Source organism: Trachinotus anak, unplaced genomic scaffold, assembly GCF_046630095.1.
Source record: "Trachinotus anak isolate AG129_WGS33_773 ecotype Australia unplaced genomic scaffold, CSIRO_AGI_Tana_v1 ptg000026l, whole genome shotgun sequence".
Lineage (NCBI taxonomy): Eukaryota > Metazoa > Chordata > Actinopteri > Carangiformes > Carangidae > Trachinotus > Trachinotus anak.
Window position 1 is genome coordinate 1262409 of NW_027273877.1, and position 22282 is coordinate 1284690.

The following is a 22282-nucleotide window of genomic DNA, read 5'->3' on the forward strand; positions in this document are numbered from 1 at the left end:
TGTATGTGAAACTGGAGGAGTCGGTCAAATGATTTCAGTTCCCAGAGACTAAAATTACCCAAAGGAAAAAGGAGCAGCCGCCTCGAGACCCACGGTTACGTTCTCATAAATCGCCATCACAAGGGGGGAAACGTTTTGGGTTGGCGGACGCTTCTGCACAGCGATCTCCTGAGGATGGCCTGTCAACGCAGATTCATGAGAGGAGCTGACCAAGAAGTGCTGTCAATGCAACGACGGGTCGCTGAGGTCAGCGGTCATGGGGGTTTCCCCGAGTTTCTAAATGATGTGAAAGTATCAAACGCAGCTTGTTAAGTGTCCAGAGGGTAAAGGAAGCGATAACTCAGAGAAAGACCAGCGTTAAAACAGCATGATTCACAACGGTGGCTTCAAGTGTCAAACAGAAAACAATTAGCTGCTAAACTCAATCTTATCTCTGAGTTAACACATTTTCCAGCTTGAACCAAACACATTATGGCTGTTTTACATTGATAAACTCACTATTATCGGTATTATAAATTAATTTTGATGATTATTTCCACAAATTAATTGAGTAATAGTCCGAAAAAATGTCAGAAAATAATTTAAAAAGTGCCAAACATAAACTCCCAGAGCCAAAGTTGACGTCTTCAGACTGATGGCTTTGTCCAAAATGCAAATATACTAAATTTAGAAAGATGTGAAACAAAAAAGAGCAAAAAAATCTTTCTAACATTTAGGTTGAAAAATGATTTGATTTATGAATTATCAAAATTGGCACTGGATCATTTTCTCTATAATTTGTAGCTGGGAAACATTTCTCATCCTTACATGTGTTTTTTTTACTGTTTCAAACAACACACAGCGCGTCGCTCACCTTCTACCTGCTGAGAGGAAAGTCACATGATGTTGAGCAACACTCTGCCACAGAAAGTTATTTATGAGACTATCAGTTCATAACAAAGTGCACATCTGCACACGCCAGCCCGACGCTGGCAGGGAGTAACCCTAAACACATGTTCTTACACACAAACACACAGTCCCTGCTGTATGAATGGTGGGTGTTGTGTTGCCTCGACCTGCACTGCCACAGCTAAGCCTGGATCCTGTGGGATTTCGTCCAATTGGAGCTGGAGCTGGAGCAGGGCGCGCCGGGTGGTCAACTTCCCACTGACGGCACCTGCTATTGGTTAATCTCACACTGACACAGCTGCTGCAGCTGTTGCACAAAATCAGGTGGGTCAGATTATGTATGTAGAATTATTTTTTTAATTGATAGTGATAAATGACAATAAGGAAACATTTGTTTCTAACCTTTATCCAAGGACAGTTTCTTGAACATTGATTTCTCAAAGTTTAATTTCATTCACTTTCACATCTGGAAGCCGTCCAGTCTGACCACAGGTCTCCCATTAACCAGGCAGCAACAGTAAACTCCCATGAACATGAACAATGTCTGCCAACTATTCTTCCAAACCAGGAACAGCGTGGTTACATAACAACTACACACACTTTTCTAATTTCTATATCAGAGTTGTAATCTCAGTCTCAGGCTCTGAATTTAATTATGGTTTTCCTGTGAAACTAATTGCAAAGCAAAGCGCGGGACAAATACCAGCGGTTCCAACCTGGGGGCAGCACACAGGGTCACAATATTAAACTTAGCCAGACCAGAAAAAACTCTGCAGCACAAAATTATGTTTATTTTTTAGGCTAACAAATGACTGGACTTCTTCAGGCCTCTGAAAATAAAAGGTTTAGGTTACAACCGATGATGAGCATGTAAGGTGAGGTATGTTCTACTGATGCACCATTGTAATTGTACTAGATTTCTTTTGTTCATCATTTAAAACATGTGGTCAACTGACACCTCTAGAGGCAGTTTTTCACTTATTCACAACTTATTTCACATGTGCAGCAGGACTCCAACACCTCCAAACTGACTTTGATGTGTAAAAAAAGAAAATCATGGTCTGATTATCCTCAGTTTATTCTATAGATAGATAGATATTATAGAAAAAAAGGAATTATGCAAATATTATCTCCACCTGGCGCAACTTAAAAATCCTGCTTGCACATGAATGCATCAGCAACAACACAAACACATGGTTTGGGCCCCTTAGTAACAATTACATGGATGTGCTAAAAGAACGTGTTGATCAAACAGGATCATGAACGTGACTGAGTGCTGTTCACACACCTGAAGGTGTCTACAGCATCTACAGCATCAGCATCATTTATTTCACGTTCAGCGTAATAAATAAACACGTATAGAGCTGAATTACATTCGTTACCCAATCTGTTTTGAGTTCTGACACATAGTTTAAGTGGTTTTCTTGGCTTTTAAAAGAACTCTCTGTCTGTTATTCTATAGAAGTACACACAGAACAGTTTTAATCTGTGTGAACTGAACTTTGAGCTAGTTCACTCTTCACGACAGTCTTTTCCTGTTTCAACATGACAATCCCCCTGTGCACAAAGCCAGGGACGTAAAGGAACTGTTCTCGCTCTGAAAGACCTCGCAGACGATGGTCGTTCATCTGGAGCCGCAACAACCTCCACTGATCTGGCTTCAGGTTTGGAACCAAGATGCAGGGATTTGTTCTATATCCAGACACAGGAGCTTTAGCGAGGTACGACACTGATGCTGTCGCTGGTCCAGTTCATGGTGTCGGAGCTGTGGAGCAGGGTGTCCGTATACTTTTGGTCACAATCTTACCATTTCTGCTGATAAATATGACTATTCTGCCACCAACACTGTCCATTCAAGTCCATAATCAGCTGTTTGGTTAACTCCAGAGGACAGATGGAAGCTGGCACAGCAGCCCAACGTGGGAAACCACCATCACATTAACCCAGATGTCTGCTTATGGCTTCTTGCCCTGCTTCTGTCTCCTCTCTCACTCCCTCTCTCCATGCTGACAGCTCCCATTGTATGGAAGAACAACATACAGCAATGTCTCGCAGCCCTGATGGCATGGGCAAATAAAAAAATGACCTCATGTATTCTGTTACAGAGGATTACTGCAGTGCCATGTCTGTATTTTCCAGCCCTGGAGAAATTCACCGTGTGAAGAAAAATAAGTCACTGCCAGTGAAGAGAGGCACAGACAGATGGACAGACAGAGGCGGGGAGGAAATGCGTGTCAGATGTCCATGGGAAAGTGGACCATGAGGGACTCTAATAGGATGAAGCGCAAAGACGGAGAATCAGTCCCAAAAGCCTGCAAGGACTCAACATGCCAGCTAAAACAGGCTGAAATGTCATTGTGGAACTAATGGACTCCTCCAGAGGTTTAGGGGGGTGAGGCGTCTCCCCGGGGGTGAGAAAAGCTGTTTCACTAGAGGTTAAGCTAAATATTAAGACAGGAGTACGGTGGCCCTGAGGGCTCACAGCACTGCGACTTAAGAAAACACACACAAACAGACCAAACACACACTAAATCAGAACACATCTTCATCAACTTGGCAACACATCAGCGGAAGTGTTTCCAGGGGACACAAAAAAGTGATGAACCAGCTGGGACACACAACTCGTGATACCTGTGTTATAATACATCCATGCCAGTGAGTCACAGTCGGGTTCATCACTTTTTTGTGTCCCCTGGAAACACCCCTGTTGATTTGTTTGTATTTTGTCTATTTGCATGTGTTTTCTCAAGTTGCAGCGTGTTGAGCTGTCGGGGCCACCGTACAAGGTGGGCCTCAAAAATCTATATATTATAAATATAATATAAATTTACAGAGACAGGTGCATGACATTGCAAAACAATACCAGAATGATGCCTGTGACATAGGAAAAAACAGGAAAAACTTGAGTTTTGGTGTTTTTGGCTTCTCAGTTATTTCATTTGCACCAACCGTCCTCTTCTGCTGACCTGAAACGTCCCTGTGCACAAAATCTATACCGACTCATTCCTCGTCTATAATTACACAAAAACGCATGTTCTGTTTTAGTCTTTTTAGTTTGTTGCATGCAAAATGTTCAAGATCATGACACCATTATCGAAGTATGCCTCCACAAGAGCCTACTTCACCTCCATCTGAAAGCTGCAGCCCTTATTTGGAGAAGTAAGCGCTGCAATAACAAACTAATTAAAGTATGCGATGATACTTCATAAGGAATCTGAGGTATTTGCACAGTTTGGACAGTCTGCTGCTTTACCTTAAAACAAGTTCAGAAGAAAATGTTTGAGCGTCTCTCGAGCAAATGAGAGACATTCAATATTTCAACAACCATAACCCCCCCCACCTTCCCAGCTATAGCTCTGCCCCCCTGGGACCTCACCAACTGGACTTCACACGTCTCAGAAGCAGAGTGGCATCAGTTAACGCAAACAGAGGCGATGCAGCTGCCACAGTCAGACTTTAATCCATGCTTGAATAAGCTGAGAGCTGAGAGCCAATTAATGCTGACTGATGGGGGATCAGTGACATCAGGTAGATTTCTGTCTTTTCTTAGAGCATCAAAATCTGAAATAGTCCTGTGTCCTGGCTGCGGTCCAATTCAAAAATTTAAACCTGGGCAGACAGAAGAAAAATGAGCTGCAACAGGTCCCTCAGATTTCTCACAGATATCAGCTGCTTCATTTTCACCTGACACTTTTGCCTTTGTGGACTCACAGTTTTAAATCTATCCTCCTCTCTGGAACTCCAGGATTTAACATTTGCATATAAATCCATATGATACCACAGAGGACATTAAGCAACTATTTGATTTTCACAAGCTTATTAGTGCAACCGATGGACAATAAACTGACCTCTTATTTAAAACTTTTGGCTCTTTTTTGCCTTCACTTTCTCTCATACTGTTCTCCACCGAGCCACAACCAGCTCACCACCAACTGAAGCAAAGTCAGAAAGGACTCAGGCTCAGTTTTAGACGCTGGTTAATGACATATAATTGCTAATTGCAAAGAGTGATTTTGAAGAATACTGTGCACTGACTGGGTAATTCCATGTTGGCATAAAAGTCCCCCTCACACTTTGTTCCACTCTCTGTCTCTGCGTATCTTCTCATGCTTGGCCAGACACTCAATTACCACCCATCAAGGCTAACTGGTTTTGGAGGGTGGAGGCGACTGGCCGTGCCCTCTGACCCCTGGCAGAGAGTTGAGCCTCCCCGTCTCATCCCGGTCACAAGGCTCTCTTGTTACCGAGTGCGACACCGATGCCCTTTCTCCCAAACCGAGCACACAATCGCCACACTCTTTTACAGCACACCATTTTCCCACCCACAGCAGCTACCATAAATGCCACCCTCAGCCCTCCCTCCCAGCCACAGATGGCCCAATTGTTTCCCCCTCTTGATGCTAAGACATTTGCCTCTATATCCACACAGAATTCCACAACAGCTGATCAGAAATCATGAAATATGATGACAAGGAGATAACCCAGGACAGAAATGCGTGACCGGCATGCAGGAGGAGGACGTGACGAGAGCAACAGAGGGATTATTGCCCAACCAGACTGATGCTGCATGTGGGAAAGCACTGATCCTCTTGTCCAGCCAAGAGAACAGAGCATAAAGACAATATGACAAGGGAAGCTTGAATAACTGTTAAATGCAACACATGGGACTCATACATCTAACTTTGTAGTCCAGAGACAATTTTCACAGGACCTGAAACACCTCATTCCTCCTTCCTTCTTTTCCTTTGTGTGCGGGTTAATGAATGAGGGAACCTGCACAGGTGCTTGGAAATTCACACCCAGTAAAAGCAGCCTAATGACGAGCATAGTGACGTTTCACATCCTGTACTGCAGGCGCACTAAATGTACAATGTGTCCACTCCACTGTGGGGTAAAATATTAAACATCTGCAACTTAGAGGCCTATGAATTGTAGCTTTAAGGACAGTTTATGTCCGAGTTTAAAGGTCATCCAAACAAGAACCCTACTTGTGGCACATGGAAAGAAACAAACCTTTTGCCCACTTAAACCCAGAACATTTACATTAAATATTCCTGTGGGAAAACACATGATAAAGATGGTTTAATGCAGCAGAGTTCATACTTTTAACCCCCAAAAGACGACTTCATACTGAAGTCACTAAAAGCCTAGACAAGGGCCTCTGGAGCACTTCCTGTCTTGAGTGTATTCCCAGGGAAATGTGTGTATATCATATGTATTTAATAAGCTTTTCTTAGTATAAATTAACTAGCAAACGCTTATCTACATGTGGGAAATATAATATATCATGTAAGTGTAATGTATTGGCTGCAACTACTTTCAGAGAACCTGTAACCTGTAGCATTGCTGACCATTGCTGACTTATCACACAGAAACGATGCTTTTGCAGATGCAGTTTTGTGCTGTGATGAGACAATCACGTGAGTGTGGCATGCATCCTGGGACAGTGACGTGAACTCATGCGCCTTCGTGCTAATGAACCTGCTCTGGCCGTGCAGGGGGACAGAAAGTGACACCACACAACAGGAGCAACGACGACTGCCATCATCATACCAAGTGCTTTTGCATGTTTTAACCCATTGAGTGCCGACTTTGCGTTACTGGCAACCATCCAACTGGACACCGGGCGGGCGTCCTGTGGTTTCTGCTGTTGTTCCTAATCTCTGCAGAGACTTGACACCTGCTTGAGGTAAAGCTTTCATCACAGTGAACGTCATGTTTGCTTTTATCATTTCTGAGTGGTAACAAAATCAGTCTGCACAGTGGTGTTGTGAATGCATCAGTGATAACAATCCCATAATATCATATAATAGTGTAACACTAGAGGCCTTTATTCTGCATTGCAAGTACTTTCACTGCTGATTGGCTTACTTTCAGCACATTCTGCTAATCATACTTATGTACTTCTCCCTGAAACAGGATATCTAGGACTGCAGTATTTTTCTACATTTATTTTACATTTATAGTGTTGCTACTGTTACTGATGTAAATGCTCCATCCTACACTGATCTGTCGTCTCTTTGTCTGCTCCTGCAGCTGCTTCTCTCTGTTCACTTTACTGTGTTCACATCTCATTTGCAGTTGCATTTCCTGTGAATTCTTAAAGCTTGTTGGATATGGAACGACAGGAAGAGAAGTTAGTCCTGAAGACAGTGGAGGGGAGGTGGCACTCACTTAAAGGTCTCCTGATGTGTACTGTGACTTTGACAACAATAAAAGCAGGTATGATGTTCGCCATGATGGAACACCTCTGGGTAGACTTTTGATAACTGAAAACACTGCAGTCTGGTGTAAAGAATGATCAGCTGTAGTGTCAAGTATTTGTTTGCAAACAGCAAAAACATGCAAAATCATGTTCAAAGTGAATCATGTGATGGGGAAAGAGAAACGTGTGTATTACCAAAGCAAACACTGCACGGACGCACACAAACGCTTAAACATCCACGACAAAAAGTGACATGAAATCGGATTCAAAATGTATCTGCACACTGGATACATTCCAACCCGCCGGGGTTACCTTTCCAGTTACTAACTGACACACATGCAGGATGCCCGGGCTCCTGCACCCTTTCAGGCAGGAGGTGACACTCCACCGGGAGACGCCCGTTTTCCAGGGACGCCCAGCAGCTGTCCCGCAGAACGTGGCAGAAGCTGCGACAGGGCAGGTGCAGGGGAGCGGGGGGCGTAGAGCACCTGGGCGCCAGCAGGAGGCAGAGGAACCACTCTGTGCCGGGGTGACACCCCGCCCTCGTCAGCCACACCCACTCCTGTAGGACCGCCCCCACCTCCTCCACAGATGTGTGGTTGAAGAAGTTGGGCAGCGTGAGGAACTTTGGCTCTTTGCCCGAGCAAATGGGCCAATCAGAGGGCATGGGGAGACACGGCGGGGCGGAGGCATTGATGTGACTATCAGAGGGGGTTAGCTGTGAATCCAGAGCACCCTCAAGAGTCCCATTCATTTTAAAAACATCACCGCTTACATTGCTAGGCAGGACTTCATCACCCCTCAAGACTGTCACCGATTCTACATCTGACTCAAGATCAGCCATGGACCCTGATCCTGACCCAGATTGATCCCCTGCCCAGGCCCCAGACCCCTCCTCCACCCTCTCCCCTCTGAACCTGTCTGCATTACCCGTTGTGTTAGGGTTAGCGCTCTCCACCTTCTCTGTCAGGCCTCCGTTAGTAGTCCCGCTGGCTGGGGTCGCGTCCCACGCCTCCACAAACTTACGGATTCCTGTGGCCACATTGATGATTTCTTCCCCAAGCCCGGACAAGTTGTCATCCTCCACCACTGCCTCTGTCCTCTTTGTGCCACTGGGTGTGGTGGCGGCACCTGTTGTTCCTGTTAGGGTAGTCACTCCTGAGGTCATCACTCTTGCGGTCGTCTCTCTTGCGGTCGTCTCTCTTGGGGTCGTCTCTCTTGGGGTCGTCTCTCTTGGGGTTGTGTCTGTTGGGATTTCTGTGGTGGGTTGTGGATTTGTGTTCCAAAACCAGGCCTCCAAGCTCCCAGCACAGAGAACCAAGAGAAGCACCCACGTCTGGATCCCCAACATGCTGCTGGCTCCTGCAACAGTTCTCCAAGTGTCTCAGCGTGCAGCAGCACTCCACACAGCGCTCTCACTGTTCCCCCCAAAGCGCCACCTGTTAGCCAGCCGCTCAACAGTTAGATCCAAGCTGTTTAAGGGCCACTGAGCATCCGCTGAGTGAAAGCAGAGACATAAAAACCCTGCTCACACTCAGAGACCCTCCCTCCAGAGCTCCCAGTGCATGGCTGCTGCAAACTCCCTCATAAAAAAAAAAAAAAAAACGTACATGGACAGGGGGAGACCCAAGTGTGGAGGCAGGCTTGTTATACTGATGCTAGAAGTCATTGGTTACTTGCAGATGCCCTAACACACACTTAAACTCCTCCCCTGTGTAAGTTGATGAGTGGCTCCCCTAAGACCTTTTCTGCAGCATGGAGAGAAAGCATGCAAACGTTCCTGTTACCACAACGACACACCCATCCTGCACAGAAATAACCTAAAAAATATGGAGTATTTAAATATGCTTTGACCATAATAAACAGGTTTTGTTCTCTTTTTGTTCAGTGTCTGAAATTCCAAGCCGTCATGCACATCGTAGTGGGCAGCAATCTCATGTTCTTGAGCAAAATGCTGAGCTGCAAAAAACTCAGGCGTCACAAAGTGTTTACAGAACAGCATAACGTTTTTTTCCTGATCCATTTCTGAAAACAGCTGCAGAGAAGGTTAATTTGTATGAAAGTGTCAGAAAAAAATTTGGAGAACTAAACAGTAATAAAGGTTAAACTGAGTGGGAAAAGAGTGCTGATGAGTCGTATTATCCATCAGTCAATGAAAAGAAAATGATTGGCAGCTGCTTTGATAATCAATTAATCATTTTTGTCACTTTCTAAGCAAAAATATTAAACCTGCGCTTGTTTCCAGAGGATTTAATCCTTTTCTTTGTCATGTATGATAGTAAATTTGATTTTGAACGGTTGCTCAGACAAATTAAGAAATTTGATAATGTCACTTGGGCTCTGGGAAGTTAGGATGACCTATTCTTAGACATTTCACAGATTAAATGATCAATCAAGAAAATAATCTGTAGATTAATCAATAGCTGAAGCCCTAAGTGGTTGTTGATAATGGAAGATGAATGTAACAGCCAGAAAAATACTGGAGGACATGTACCTGAGAGGACACAATCAACACAGGTAGAAACCACAGGAATAATAAACACAGCAGCTGACAGGATATCAGGTTAAAAGTGAGACTGACATGAAGATATTAGCTGCAGCAGATGAAAAATGATTTCATTTGCTGTTTCAGAAAACAACAAAAGGAAAAGAGGGCTTCAGGAAAAAAGTGGTGTTGAGTTACACAATGCTGCGGACACGTCTGTCTGATTTATTGTTTCAAAGAGTGGGAAAACCAAAGAAGCGACAAGTGATATTGCGTGGAACTACAGTGCTGCAGACTCAACTTTGAGGTACCTTGGGATGAGTTTTGTGGTGATTAACAGCTTAGTGGTGAAAGAGCAAAGCAAGACAAGTGTGACAAAGTCAAATTGAGACAGGCAGAGAGGAGAGCAGCAGCAGAGTGAGGGATGAATGAAAGACAGCAGCTGAGACAGAGAGGCAGCCAGGGAGGAGGATCTGATTCTCCCGGGGGAACGGCTCCATTGCCTCATCGCAGAAAATCCTCGGAAGATGTACCACTTCCAGGTTCTCACAGATGGGCGATACGAGATGAGGGGATCCCCCCTCACCCACCCACCAGTACACCCCTCTTCTCCCAGGCTGCCTCCTCCACATGGCCTTGAGTGCCCCCATCATCCAGCTACCCGCCTCATCTGCCAAGCTAGGACATCCAGCTGTTACACATTCCAGCCCTCAGACCTCCCACGCCCACGCTTGACATTTGGAGGTTTGGAAACTGCCACTTCTCGATCACTTCTACATTCATACAACACCGCTACTGCAGTCAGCGTACGTGCTCGCCGCGTTCTGCCGGACGCTGAGCTGATTGTGTGAAAGTCAGCGGTCACAGACACAGCAAATGAGATTAAGAGTTTTGGCTCAGAAATCAGCAACGACAGTCGATGCTTTTCTTCAAAGCTTGTTAATAGTTTGGTCGAGTGACTCTTGACTCAGGCATTTTTTTATATTTACTGCCAAACCAAAGTCCATTCTCAAAAATGACAATTTTCAGTTCATGTATTATCACAAAAACTGAACATTAATAAGTTTTAACTGGTACTTATTGCAGTTCCACCTGAACTACCTACCTGTACTACTGGTATTATATTATATATCATATCGAACTACATTCTATACAATAGTAAAAAGTACAATATTTCTTTCTGAAATATGGTGGAGCACAAGGAAACACTCGCGTACACTCTGGGAGAAATAATAAAATAAAAGCTCGTGTGCCTTAGTCTTGCAGTAATTACCAAAAGCAATTACACACACACTGTTTAACTAGATTTCCTGTGTGGTAGTGTTTCTTTTTTTAGTGAAGCTGATCCTGCCATGAGATTTCTTTCTTTCCTCTTTCACAGCAGGAATCGCAGTTTACGAAGTTTCCTTTGAAAAATGTTGATATTTGTGACATAAAGAAGCATAAAAAATACAAACTATTTTTTTTTTTTTTACAGATATGTGGACAGACTCTTCCCCTCACACATGGTCTTCCTAGATGTTGTGTTCATGTTCAACACACTAGTCAATATATCAGCACAAATGCCCTGCAGACTCTCCCACATGCATGTTAACCCTCCCTCTGTGTTTCCAGCACTTTTCATCACTATCAGCTGTCAGCTGCTCTGACCTGCACAGGGCCACGAGCAGGGTAAGTAAACACACCACAGCTTTATGCTTCAGTGAGTCACTGCATGTCAGTTTATGAAGCCACCTGGTGCTTTCCATGTTGAGTACTATGAACTCATATATGCACATATACACGCAGTTCTATGCAGCCCATCCAGTGGCTTCTACTGTACTGCAGCTGCATATTAAAGCTCCAGAGTCAGAAAACATTTCCTCCTTAGATACAAGCAGTTTGTCACTTTTACTGCATGTTTCACTTTCTCTCAGGCCCAAAAAGTGAGTGTTTAAATTTCACAGAATGCCTTTCAACAACCCCTGGAAAATGCATGGTCTGAACATGCTGGTTTTATTTTGGAGGGATGCCCTCAGGAGGTTTTCTGTTCCTTTTTAAAATGAATATTTCCAAAAAACGAAAAAGCATACACTACTTTTAAATGAATAATTAAAAGTTTTAGGAAACAGGATTAGACTTACAGGGGTGTCCACATACTTGTGGCCATGCATGAGGTTTAAGTCTGAACTTTGGGAGAGTGGGAGAAGAAAAAAGGTAAATTAAGAAAACGAGTGTAGAAGTTGCAGCTGTGCTAAATTACCAGTCTAAATCTTCCCAACCTCAACTGATCGCCATGGCAACAAGATCCCTCCCAAGCTGTGCGACCATCAGGAGACTTATGTGAGTGCATGTGTCAGACCTAATGCAAAACAGAGAGAAATCACTTGAGTATTTGTGTTCAGATAATTCTCTTGTTCGGTTGTTTTAACTGATTAAATCTCCATGTTTGGGACTGTGTCTCTGTCCGACACAGAGGAGGAGGCCCAGAGTTCATGCCTGTCACCATCTGTATAACTCCTGCATGCAGACAGTAAGTGCACAGACCACCAACTTAAAGGTTAACAGACTTTTACAGCCATTTTCACATCTTTGCCTCGTTTAACCTTTTCGGTTGGGACATTCCTCTTCTCATTTTCCATCTTTTATCTGATAAATATGTATGTAGGATAACCTCAGTATGCATATATGTGTGTGTGTGTCCCTTCTGGAGTTTATCAGGCCCAGCAGCTTCATTGTCTCTGTTTTAATTGGTGTATCAAGTTTCTGTTTCCCAGAGGGACACCCCACGGTTCACACGCTCAGATCTATCTTAACCATAAGACACTGGGGAGGGACACACATGCTCTCAGCACTGGGGTAGTAGTTGCTGGTAACATACCAAAACACACTGTGAGACAAAGTTATCGAGTACTTTTTTTGGCTTGCATTTTGTCCACATAGTTTTGGCCATGTAGTTACTCATCCATATACTTGCAGTACTTCCATGAACCAGCAGATGGCAGCAGCACTGAGGCTACAGGGGTCAGAGCTTCTCCACGTTACTGTATTTTTAATCATTGCTCACACTCTCGCCTTGAAGTCAAATGCTAATAAAAACTGCATTCCTCTTCCTACCATCAACGCTTTCATTTCATTGCCTTGATATTGTTAAGTGTGGTTTACAGTGTTTTCTTGCAGCTGGAAACACAACATGAGGCTTTGCAGACACAAAATGTGACTGAAAATCAGCTTAAACTGATGCACTCTTTATTTCAAGTTTCATTTCATGTGAGAAGCTGCAAAAACCTTTTTGGGCACTGGGAAAAAGTGCGAATGATTACTCTCCAAAAAGCACTTTACATTGAGCTAAAACCTGGACTTTCTGGTTCCTGCTGAGCCAGTGGATAGAAGAAGTCTGTGGTGCAGTGGAGACGCCGAAATAAATAAATAAATGAAAATAAAATGGTGCCACCTGTTGTCTGAATTCTGCAGTACTATTGAGATAACAACAAAAGAGCCTCTTTGCACCAAATCATATGTTTAACTGTGAAATACAGTTTATTTTTCACAGTATCACCACCTAGAGATCCTCCTGTCAGCTCTGTAAATCACCAACTGCTCCAGTTATCAAATAACTCAAATTCTTCAAAGTGAAGAAGCAAGAAAAAAAAAAAAAGAAAAGTCCCCCGTGGGGCATCTTGGCAGAAGCTCTGCAGAAATCAACACCCATGACAGTCCTCCCTCCGCCCTCCCCCTCCTCGATTCCTTACACCCTGTGGTATGTTGAAGTGGGTTTTTGCCATGGACAAAAGCGGGGCATTTTCAGACGAGAGGGTGTGAGACGGTTCACGACGGTCCCTTATCAGGCGTCAATGCTCGATTCATTGAGCAACACGGGAGCTTGAGGACAAGACAGTCGGCTCCTTGTGTGGAGAATCCTAATCGCTGAATGAGGACGTTTCTTAAAAGAAATAATGGGGTGTGTTGCGGTGAATGTGGTGTCTTCTTTTCAATGTGAGAAAAAGCCAAAATAAATGAAAAGTTTTTTCCAGCAGGAGATGAACAGACGCCTCCTCTAATCAAGTGATTGACAGAAGAAAATTAAAAGCAATTATGGAGCTTTTAAAGTGATTAAAGGTAATTTTAGTTCTGTGTTGACAAAATTCAAACTGCTTAACAGACTCATCCTGCATCATATCCTCACACAACCGTCCCTTCTCAGCCCTCTGTTGATCTCACCTGTCAGACATGCATTTTTCCAGCATGAGCCTGAAGAGACGTGACATTCAAGTCAAGTGCAAAGGCCTCGTAACTTGAGGCCTCAGTGCTGCAGGAGAGGTTGAATTCCTGCATCCCAGATTCTGTACTCGAGAGCAAGTACTGTTAATAACCCCAGTAATGCTCACAGTGAGTCATAAAAGGGCAAACCACACACTGTCTCATCCAAAACCACAGAGACTCATCCAGAGCTGCTACTGTATCAGTGAACAGAAGAAAGTTAACAGTTGGACATTTCTCAAAAAAGTGGAGACACAAATTAAAGCTGCACCAGGCCAGAATAATATCAGATTTCAACATCCTGCAAAAGAGAAGGGATTTACCTCTGAGGAAAGTTTGTGTGGTTTGTGTTGGTGCCCATATTTTGAGCTGCAGTGAAGGAATAGTAACAAAAGATGGGAATCTTTGTAACTGTGGCAGGTATGCACCTGATCTGTCTGACTCAGACTGACTGCAGAGAAAATCTTTGCACGATTACAATATGCAAAATCATGCTCGTGGTTCAAGATCAAGATCAACAACTCTCATCACCTCCCCTTGCATCCCTGATCCGACCTGAAGCTGGAATGCAAAGCACAACAAACAACCATAAACCAACTTCATGCACAAGTGAAGTTCAGTCATCAACCTCTGCTCAGTGTATCTGCATATCCATAAAACTCTGAGCTTGGTCTTTGTCTGTGCCACGTCTTGGCTGATTTACAGCAGCGTGAATCAGTCTTAAGAGGTTCACGGCCTCTGTGTTGGCAGCCGGCCCTGCCCCTCTGGATGATGTGGGCATAGAGCCTGGGCATAGAGCCATGATTAAAAGCCCTTCCTCCTCATGTCACTCTCCCTGCGCCTTTCAAGCCTGATGGGATGTGCCGTGCGAAACACATCCATGACCAAATGGAAAAGATGACAATGGAGCCCCATGAGCGTCACCCCTGGTTCGGGTTGAGGGCAGTTCAGCCGGCACTCAGTCAGGTTTCACTGTGAGGCAGCTAGAGGTTAGAGCGCCGCTAAACAAGCTGCTGATTAATGTCTTTTCTGTTGTGCTTGTGCATTCAAGTGTACAGAGGATACTTAAGGTCTTTTACAAGAAACTAGCTTCAGACTGACACTTTGACTTAAGCTGCTAACAACCAGCTCTTTGGCCTGAACAAACCCGTGGTGTTATATCACAGATTTTTACTGTGACAGCTGCAAACCAACAACCCATCTTTGTTTTTTTACATTTAAAATAACCTGCAGCAGTTGGTTAGGCTTAAATATATGAATATATGCAACAAATTTGAAGCCACGGTCTCCACCAGACTAAATAAGGAAAACAATTTGAGTGCAAACCTGCACAATTATTTTCCGTTTATCACCAAAGAGTCATTATCATCAGGAAAAACAACAATCTTGGGCTTCACTGTATGTTTTTAGCTGATGTCATTATCCACAGAGGCTGACAACGAGTGAGGAGGTATTACATATCTTGCTTCAGGACATGTAGCAGGTTTAAATCTAAATCTGGCCTCTTTTATTTTAATTCCTACATTTAGAAATAAAGGCAGAAATCAAGCTGAATCTATAAATGCTATTTGTGGATAACTGCTGATTAGATCTTAAAGAGGCGAGCAGGTGGGAGAAACAAACCACAGCCGCCGTCATCACCACCTCAAAGCCACCAGCTCTGCAGCTGGGAAAACAAAGCGTTTCCCAGGCACAGCGAGCACCACCTGACCGGCCACTTTAGATGGCACAGAGATAGGCCGCATAGAGAGATGGAAGATGGGAAGCAAAACATCCTCTCGCCCCTCAGCATGAGATCATGCCTACACCTCCACACTTCCGCTGTCACCTTGAAATAGCTGGCAGCAGGTGGAAAACACCCACAGCTGCCTTTATGGGGCTTTTAAAGGCTTCTATAGGAAGGCATCCTTATTTACATGCTTTGATGTTTCATTTGTTACAGTCTGCAGGTCTAGTCAGTCCGAGGGGCTCGGCTGAGGCAGAGCTGCTGACTCTGAGTTGCACACAGGATAAAAGCTGTAATTACAGATAAAAATGGGAGTAACCTGCGTCCTCGAGGCGATGTAGAAAATAAAGAGGAGCTTGTGTTAACAAACCGTGGCAGGCTGCTGCTGAGGACACCTTAGTATCTACAAAACCACTGGATCACCAGTTAATATTGTGCTATATTTTGCTATATTTTGAACCAAAAAATACCCCAAATCAAATCAAGTAGCTGTCTTTGCAAAATAATTTATAATATATAATTATAATTTTGTATAATATGACAAAAATAAAATCCTAAGGCAAAAATTCTGTGAAAAAGAAACGTAGAGTCAAAACAAGAATTGTGATAACAACAGTGCTGGGAACAAACTGAACCACCACCTACTGCCTGTCCAGTAAAAAGCTCTTTGATGCTCCTGTGGCGGTGACAAAAGTGTCCCGTCCCCTTTCATTTCACACACCCTTCCCTCTCGAGACTTGCAATTAAAACCTTTACTACACCTTAGTGTGGTTTAGGTGGGTACATGAAACACTTGTGTCATGTTATCATCCATCAATCAATCAATCAAACTTTATTTGTATAGCACCTTTCATAGAGGTTAGTGCAGTTCAAAGTGCTTCACAGATGACTGATAAATTAATAAGAAAAGGACAATCAATATCTAAAGCAGCTGATCCAGACATGTTTTCCAGCCAAACCCAAACAGTGAGTCTTCATCACAGCTTAACTACAACATCCAGATTTAAGCCGTAATTAGTGGTTCGGCTGAGGAGAAACCACAGCGTGATGTTTTCATAAATCACATTAGACACCACAGTCACTGAAGGTGCCAGTCTGCTTTGTTTTTACGTAAATAAATGTCTGCTTCATCCCACTTGATAGCAATCAAACAGCGGTTTCACCTTGATCCAGCTGTATGTGATGTTTTCAGCAGCTATTTGTGGGAAAGATTTGCTATAGTACAGGAAATAAGGTGCGCCTTGTAGGGCTGCAACTAATGATTATCTCATCATCAATTAATCTGTAATCTTACTGTCTATTCAATGCTATAAATAGTGCAAATAATGTGTCTTAATATGTCTTCAAATAGTTTCTTTTGTGCGACCAAGAGTCTAAAATCCAAAGATATTCCATTTCAAATTATACAAAACAAAGAAAAGCAGCAAATCTTCACATTTGTGAAGCTATAAACAAGTAAATGTTTGGATTTTTTTGCTTGATTAAACTACTTGAATTGTTTAGCAAAATCCTTGTTAGGATAAAATTAACTTTACTGATCCCAAGAAGGGAAATTAGGGTTGATAAAAAGATTCATTTTCACATTCAAAACATGAAACGTATTCCTAATCATGTCACTCTATGTATAAGATGGATGAACTTTTCCAGTAGACTATAACATTCAACACGTGGTTTCATTTACTGAGCTCGAGGCATCAACAGCTGAAAATAAGAGCCAACAAATTTCCCTGTAAAATGCAACGTAGACATTATCGATGGCAGAAATGTGCCTCCTGTTCAGACAGGCTCAACCAGCTGTGCATTCAGGAAAGAAAGTGTAAAATCATGTGAAATAAACAGCCTGAAACCATCCCTCTGGTGCAATTATACCATCAGATCCCCTGTGTTACATTTCCCTTACATCCTGCATGTTCGCTGTGCAGTCACGTTTACAGCTCACAGGTTTTATTTGCCCCATTTGTCGCCTGCATTGATAAAATATAGGCTCATATATTTTGGAAATGGGGAGGTTTGGCCACCCAGGAGGAACGTCTGCTGTTTGTGCTGCAGCGTAGCTTCAGAGGACAGAACTCGCCATGTAAACACAACCACAGTAAATCTGAGAGGTGTTATAACTGTTCAACGCAGAGAAACAAAACAAGGAGGATGTAAATTTGCTCCGAGGAGTAATTCACCCCCAGATCCTCCCACAGTTAGACAGTAAATTAGAAATTTATGATGCTCACTGTTTGACAGCAGTTTTGCAATTTCCTTATTTGGTGGATTCACTTTCCATTATCCTGCTTCAGCCTCTTCTACTTCCTACATTTCCCAGGAAGCTGTGTGGACTGATTTCTATGTAAAGGACTCGGGACAAAGGATGTGACGTTCATGTTTCTGAGTGCTTTGCCTCTACACCTCTCTTCCGCTCCCCTACAGCACCACCTGCAGTGTGCGACACGAGCTGATGTTAGTTTAGACGTGGAGTCTGCTAACATCTACAAACAACCGGCTGCGAACGCAACCAAACATCTCTGACCAAACAGGAATGTAACTGACGTTGGGGGAGAACTAGCAGCAGGGCGTTCGATCCATGGAGGGACCTCGTTAGTCAAACTACAGTCCAGCATGGCCACACTTATCTCAACACTTCACTGGGGGTGTGGATGATCACATACAGTCTCAAATATATCTATGATACTGACAGTGTAACTGCAGTCACCTCTTCTGTCAACACGAGGCCGACCGATCACGTTGGGTCTTGTGGATGTCACTGCACTGTTTTGGCCGACGGCCAGGAAGCACGCCTACACCCACACCTATGGAATGTATATATACAGTATATAACAAGTGTTTTCTGTATGCTGCATGTACAACCTTTAAAAGGTAAGACTTTTAAAGGTTCACGTTTACATTTCTCTGCCTGATTGTTGTGAGGGCAGAGATAAAGCTTCATTCTTCAGGTCTGAGAGACTGACACTAAAATGGGATGTTTACAGGGAGCGACTGCAGGAGAAGTTTCTTCCTCTGCACTGCAAATATGTCGGCATCATATCATGTGAGAAATAAGGAAAATCACCAGAGCAACAAAAGGAAAAAGATGTTTTATACACAAAAAGACTGGGTAGGTGTGAAGATTGTTGGATAATTTCTACAGTACTATGTCTGCACATGAATATGTGGACATGCCTGAATGTCAGCATATTGTTTGTGCATTGTGTGAAGTGTGTGTGTGTGTGTGTGTGTGTGTGTGTGTGTGTGTGTGTGTGTGTGTGGCCGCAGCCAGGAGAGGAGGGAAAGCACAGCCAGGTAACGGTAGGCAATGAAGTGCATCTGTTTCTGTGGGAGGCACTGACGAACCCTGAAGAAGGGAAAATCTGAGCAGACCGCAAATCACTACCCTCAGCACGCACACACACGCACACACACACACACACACACACACACACGTGTACAAAACACACAGAGGGATTACTGAACAGACCCACCAGACACAGGCTCAGGGGCCCAACAAGTCATGGGGCCCCAGGACCAGGGCCTCTGTTTAAAGTAACTTAACATTTCTCAGTGGAAAGTCAAAATGACTGCAAAGACACACAAAACTACAACTACAACGAAACGGCGACAACAAAGAGATGAAAACGAACACGAGGAGTTGCAAACAAGCACAGGGAGATGCAAAATGACCACATCGACAGGAAATCACCACACAGAGATGCAACACAACTACAAAGACCACCAAAGATAGACAAGGTGACAAAAGTGCATTTTTCCATTTTGCACCTCTTTTTCTGTGGTGCTTTTGTGTTTATGCAGAAGGGTGGGGGCCTTCTGGGGCCCTCTGTCTCCATAAAATGAAGCTCAGCCTCCACACAACATGAGAAAAAGATCCCAAATACAACACAGACAAAATCATCAAATGAAAAATAGCATCTTGTTGAAGAAGAACAGGTCTGTGCAGGACACAGATGTGACTTCCTCCTGTTTCCAGTGCACTTTACAAACCAAACAAAGGGGATCAGACAGTGAAGCACAGTACAGCTCAGTGGAAAAGATGCTGTGAGCTTTTCATAACTCCCAACAGACAAGCCCAGACATTCATGCCAACCGCAGCCTCATTCCAGCCTGAAAAACCAAGCTGTGAGATCATGTGTCAGCACATTATTCACAGAAACTCAGCATCAGTGGAGCAAAATGTCAGGATTGAAACTGTGCATTTTTACAACATGTCACAGTAGTTTTACAGCATTTATTAGGAATAAATATGCAGTATTAATATTTCTGCAGGAAGTGGGGGTTTTTCTGGGAGGCTTTCTGTAACACACAGCCGGGAATAAACCTGCTAAAGAGAGTAAAGGAAGGGTCACCTCTCCTCAGTGGGGCCGTGTGTGCGGCCAGCAGCAGCAGCAGCAGCCGCAGCAGGACGCAGCTCTGCGGGCTCATCACCGGGCACCTGCCGCCTCCACGCATCCTCCGGCTCCCCGCTGGTCACCACTTTGTGCAGAGACAGACAGAAAGAAAATCCCGTCAGAGGCTCTGAGGAGGAGTTTTCATGTCCAGCTCACTGGTTCAGCGGCTTCTGGAGCAAAGCACACCAGCGTCGGGGCAGTTCCCCCGGCCCCCGGTCTACCTGTGGGGGACGTGCGCACCTCAGCGTGCAGAGCCGCCGGTGTCAAGTGACACAGAGTCACTCCACAACTTCCGGCGTTTGTTTTTCAAAGTAAAAGCTCCACCGACTAATGTTTTCTTCACTAAATCCAAATGGATATTTTGGAGGCAAATACTGCACTTTTTACCCCGCTACATTTATTTGACAACTTAAGTTACTACTTACTTTGCAGATTCAGATTAAAAACACAACATGTAAGATGACAAATTATGATATATTACCAAAAATTAAGGCACAATTTTGATTATCCCATGACAAAGGAAAGACGTTTATTTTGAAAGCAGCTACTTGTCCTATTACTTACTATTTTGACAATTCTTCCCTGAATGATTTCCACAGCCTTGAGAATTGAAGACCACATTTCATATCAGTGTTTGAGGTCTGAACCTTCTGAACTCTTCCCCTCAGGCTCCAAAACGCTGTTAAATTGACTATATCTAATCAATAACCAGTAGCTGTCAAAACTACAGAAAAATCAGTAAGTTTCTTCAAATCAGCCAAAAACAAGGTTTATTTGCAACAGGATTTTATAGGAAAGAGGCAGAAGGAGAAGCCTATAATAAAACTTAGATAGAATGAAGTTTCTTGAAGAAAAATGTGGGAAGAACATGGAAAAGAAAACACAAGACAACTTTACTGTCCACTGCAGTAGAAACTGAATGTGAATCTGTCTTTGACTACATTTTATGCATTGATATCACAGTATAAATCCACGGTGTGCTCTCCAACACTAGTGAAAGCAAAAACATCAATTAATTAATACATAAAATAAATTAATGCATTAAAATTAATAATTTGCACAGAAGTACAATGAGTCTGTGGAGGATGTGTTGTTAAATCCATGACACTAAAATCCACCAATACAATGACCCACAGGTCCTGTAGAGAGTTTTGATCATGGAAAAGTCTTCCAGTCTTCTAACAGTAAATCAGTCAGAAATTCTCCATCAGAGGATGAAATAAGTTTTCCATGTGTCTGAGTCTCTGTTCAGGCATGTTGCCTGCAGTGTGCCACCTGTCTGTGGTCCGGACTGAAAAGTGCATTCCTGAAAGAGAGAAAGGCTTCTCATGATGACAGATGCTCTGTAAATACCTGCAACAACACACACACACACACACATCCATGTTTCCTTTAATAGAAAGCTGCACAATATTTCTGCATGATGTCAAGACAAAGTTAGTTTTATTCACAAGGATTTCACCCCCAGTAAAAGGCAAGAAGCTGCTGCTTCTCATCGCTCACTGGGCAGAAAGAAAGTGAGTGTCGGTGCAGGGTAATAGGGTTTGTCAGAACATGTCCTCCCCGAGTCCTGAACCATACGACTGGATAGAAAAATCCCTCTGACACATCTCTCACTCCTCATTTCAGCATCGATCCTGTCTGCACACGTAAAGGTTAGTCCACTTTTCATTGTGGTTTCACCCCCGCCGCTCTGTCATCTCTGCGCCATCGGCTCTATCCTCTCTCAGGGCATGTGTTGTTGCAAAGACCCCTCCACCACCCTCCCCCTCCTCATCCTCACACTTCAAATTTAAATTCCATTCATCTTCTCTCCTGCTCTCAGCTGTCAAAGCTCAGGAAGAGCCATCCTGAAGGTAGCACTTATGTTGTGACCTGTAAATGAGTGCAACACTCACAAACGTCTGTCATTTTTGTCTGGACACACAATATAAGCTTGTTTCTCTCTCTCCTGCAACAAGTAGAATACAGGAGCTGTGTGCTCACAGCTGCCAGGCAGGAAGGTGAGTTTCCAAACAGTCACAAATATCCAGATCCGTCTTGTTTTAGATGTAAACTCATGCCTGCTGCTAATAAATCACTCTGTGAACAGCCAGCAGGTCACCTGGGCAGTGGTAGGAGTATTTATGCTTTCAAGTGCCAGTATGACACTGGAAACCTCACTTTAGTAAAAATTCAATAGAATTTTTGGCCTAATATATCAAAATAAAAGTCCTCATTATGCAGAAAATGGTCCCTGTGTTGCCCCATCCACCCACTCCCACACCACATACAGTGAGATCATTTCAAAGAAGATGCTGGAAGCGAAAAACAGCAAAGAAATATAGATGAAAACATTCACCCACTTTTTC

General features: G+C 43.6%; 1 protein-coding gene across 9 annotated transcripts in view; it reads right to left on the bottom strand.

Annotated features, from left to right (window-relative positions):
- The window catches only part of LOC139609466 (collagen alpha-1(XVIII) chain-like), a 36538-nt gene extending 16375 nt beyond the window's left edge, over positions 1 to 20163 (bottom strand). For 4 of the 9 annotated variants that reach the window (XM_071464094.1, XM_071464095.1, XM_071464093.1 and 1 more), the window contains exon 1: positions 7406 to 7951. In XM_071464094.1, the coding sequence (XP_071320195.1) occupies positions 7406 to 7937 (532 nt within the window). In that variant the 5' untranslated portion in view covers positions 7938 to 7951. Of the gene's footprint in view, positions 1 to 7405; positions 7952 to 8023; positions 8685 to 17768; positions 17896 to 19889 lie in introns of those variants that run through there. The other 5 variants (XM_071464098.1, XM_071464099.1, XM_071464096.1 and 2 more) reach the window with 5 other exon arrangements.
- Between the last annotated feature and the right edge of the window lie 2119 nt (positions 20164 to 22282).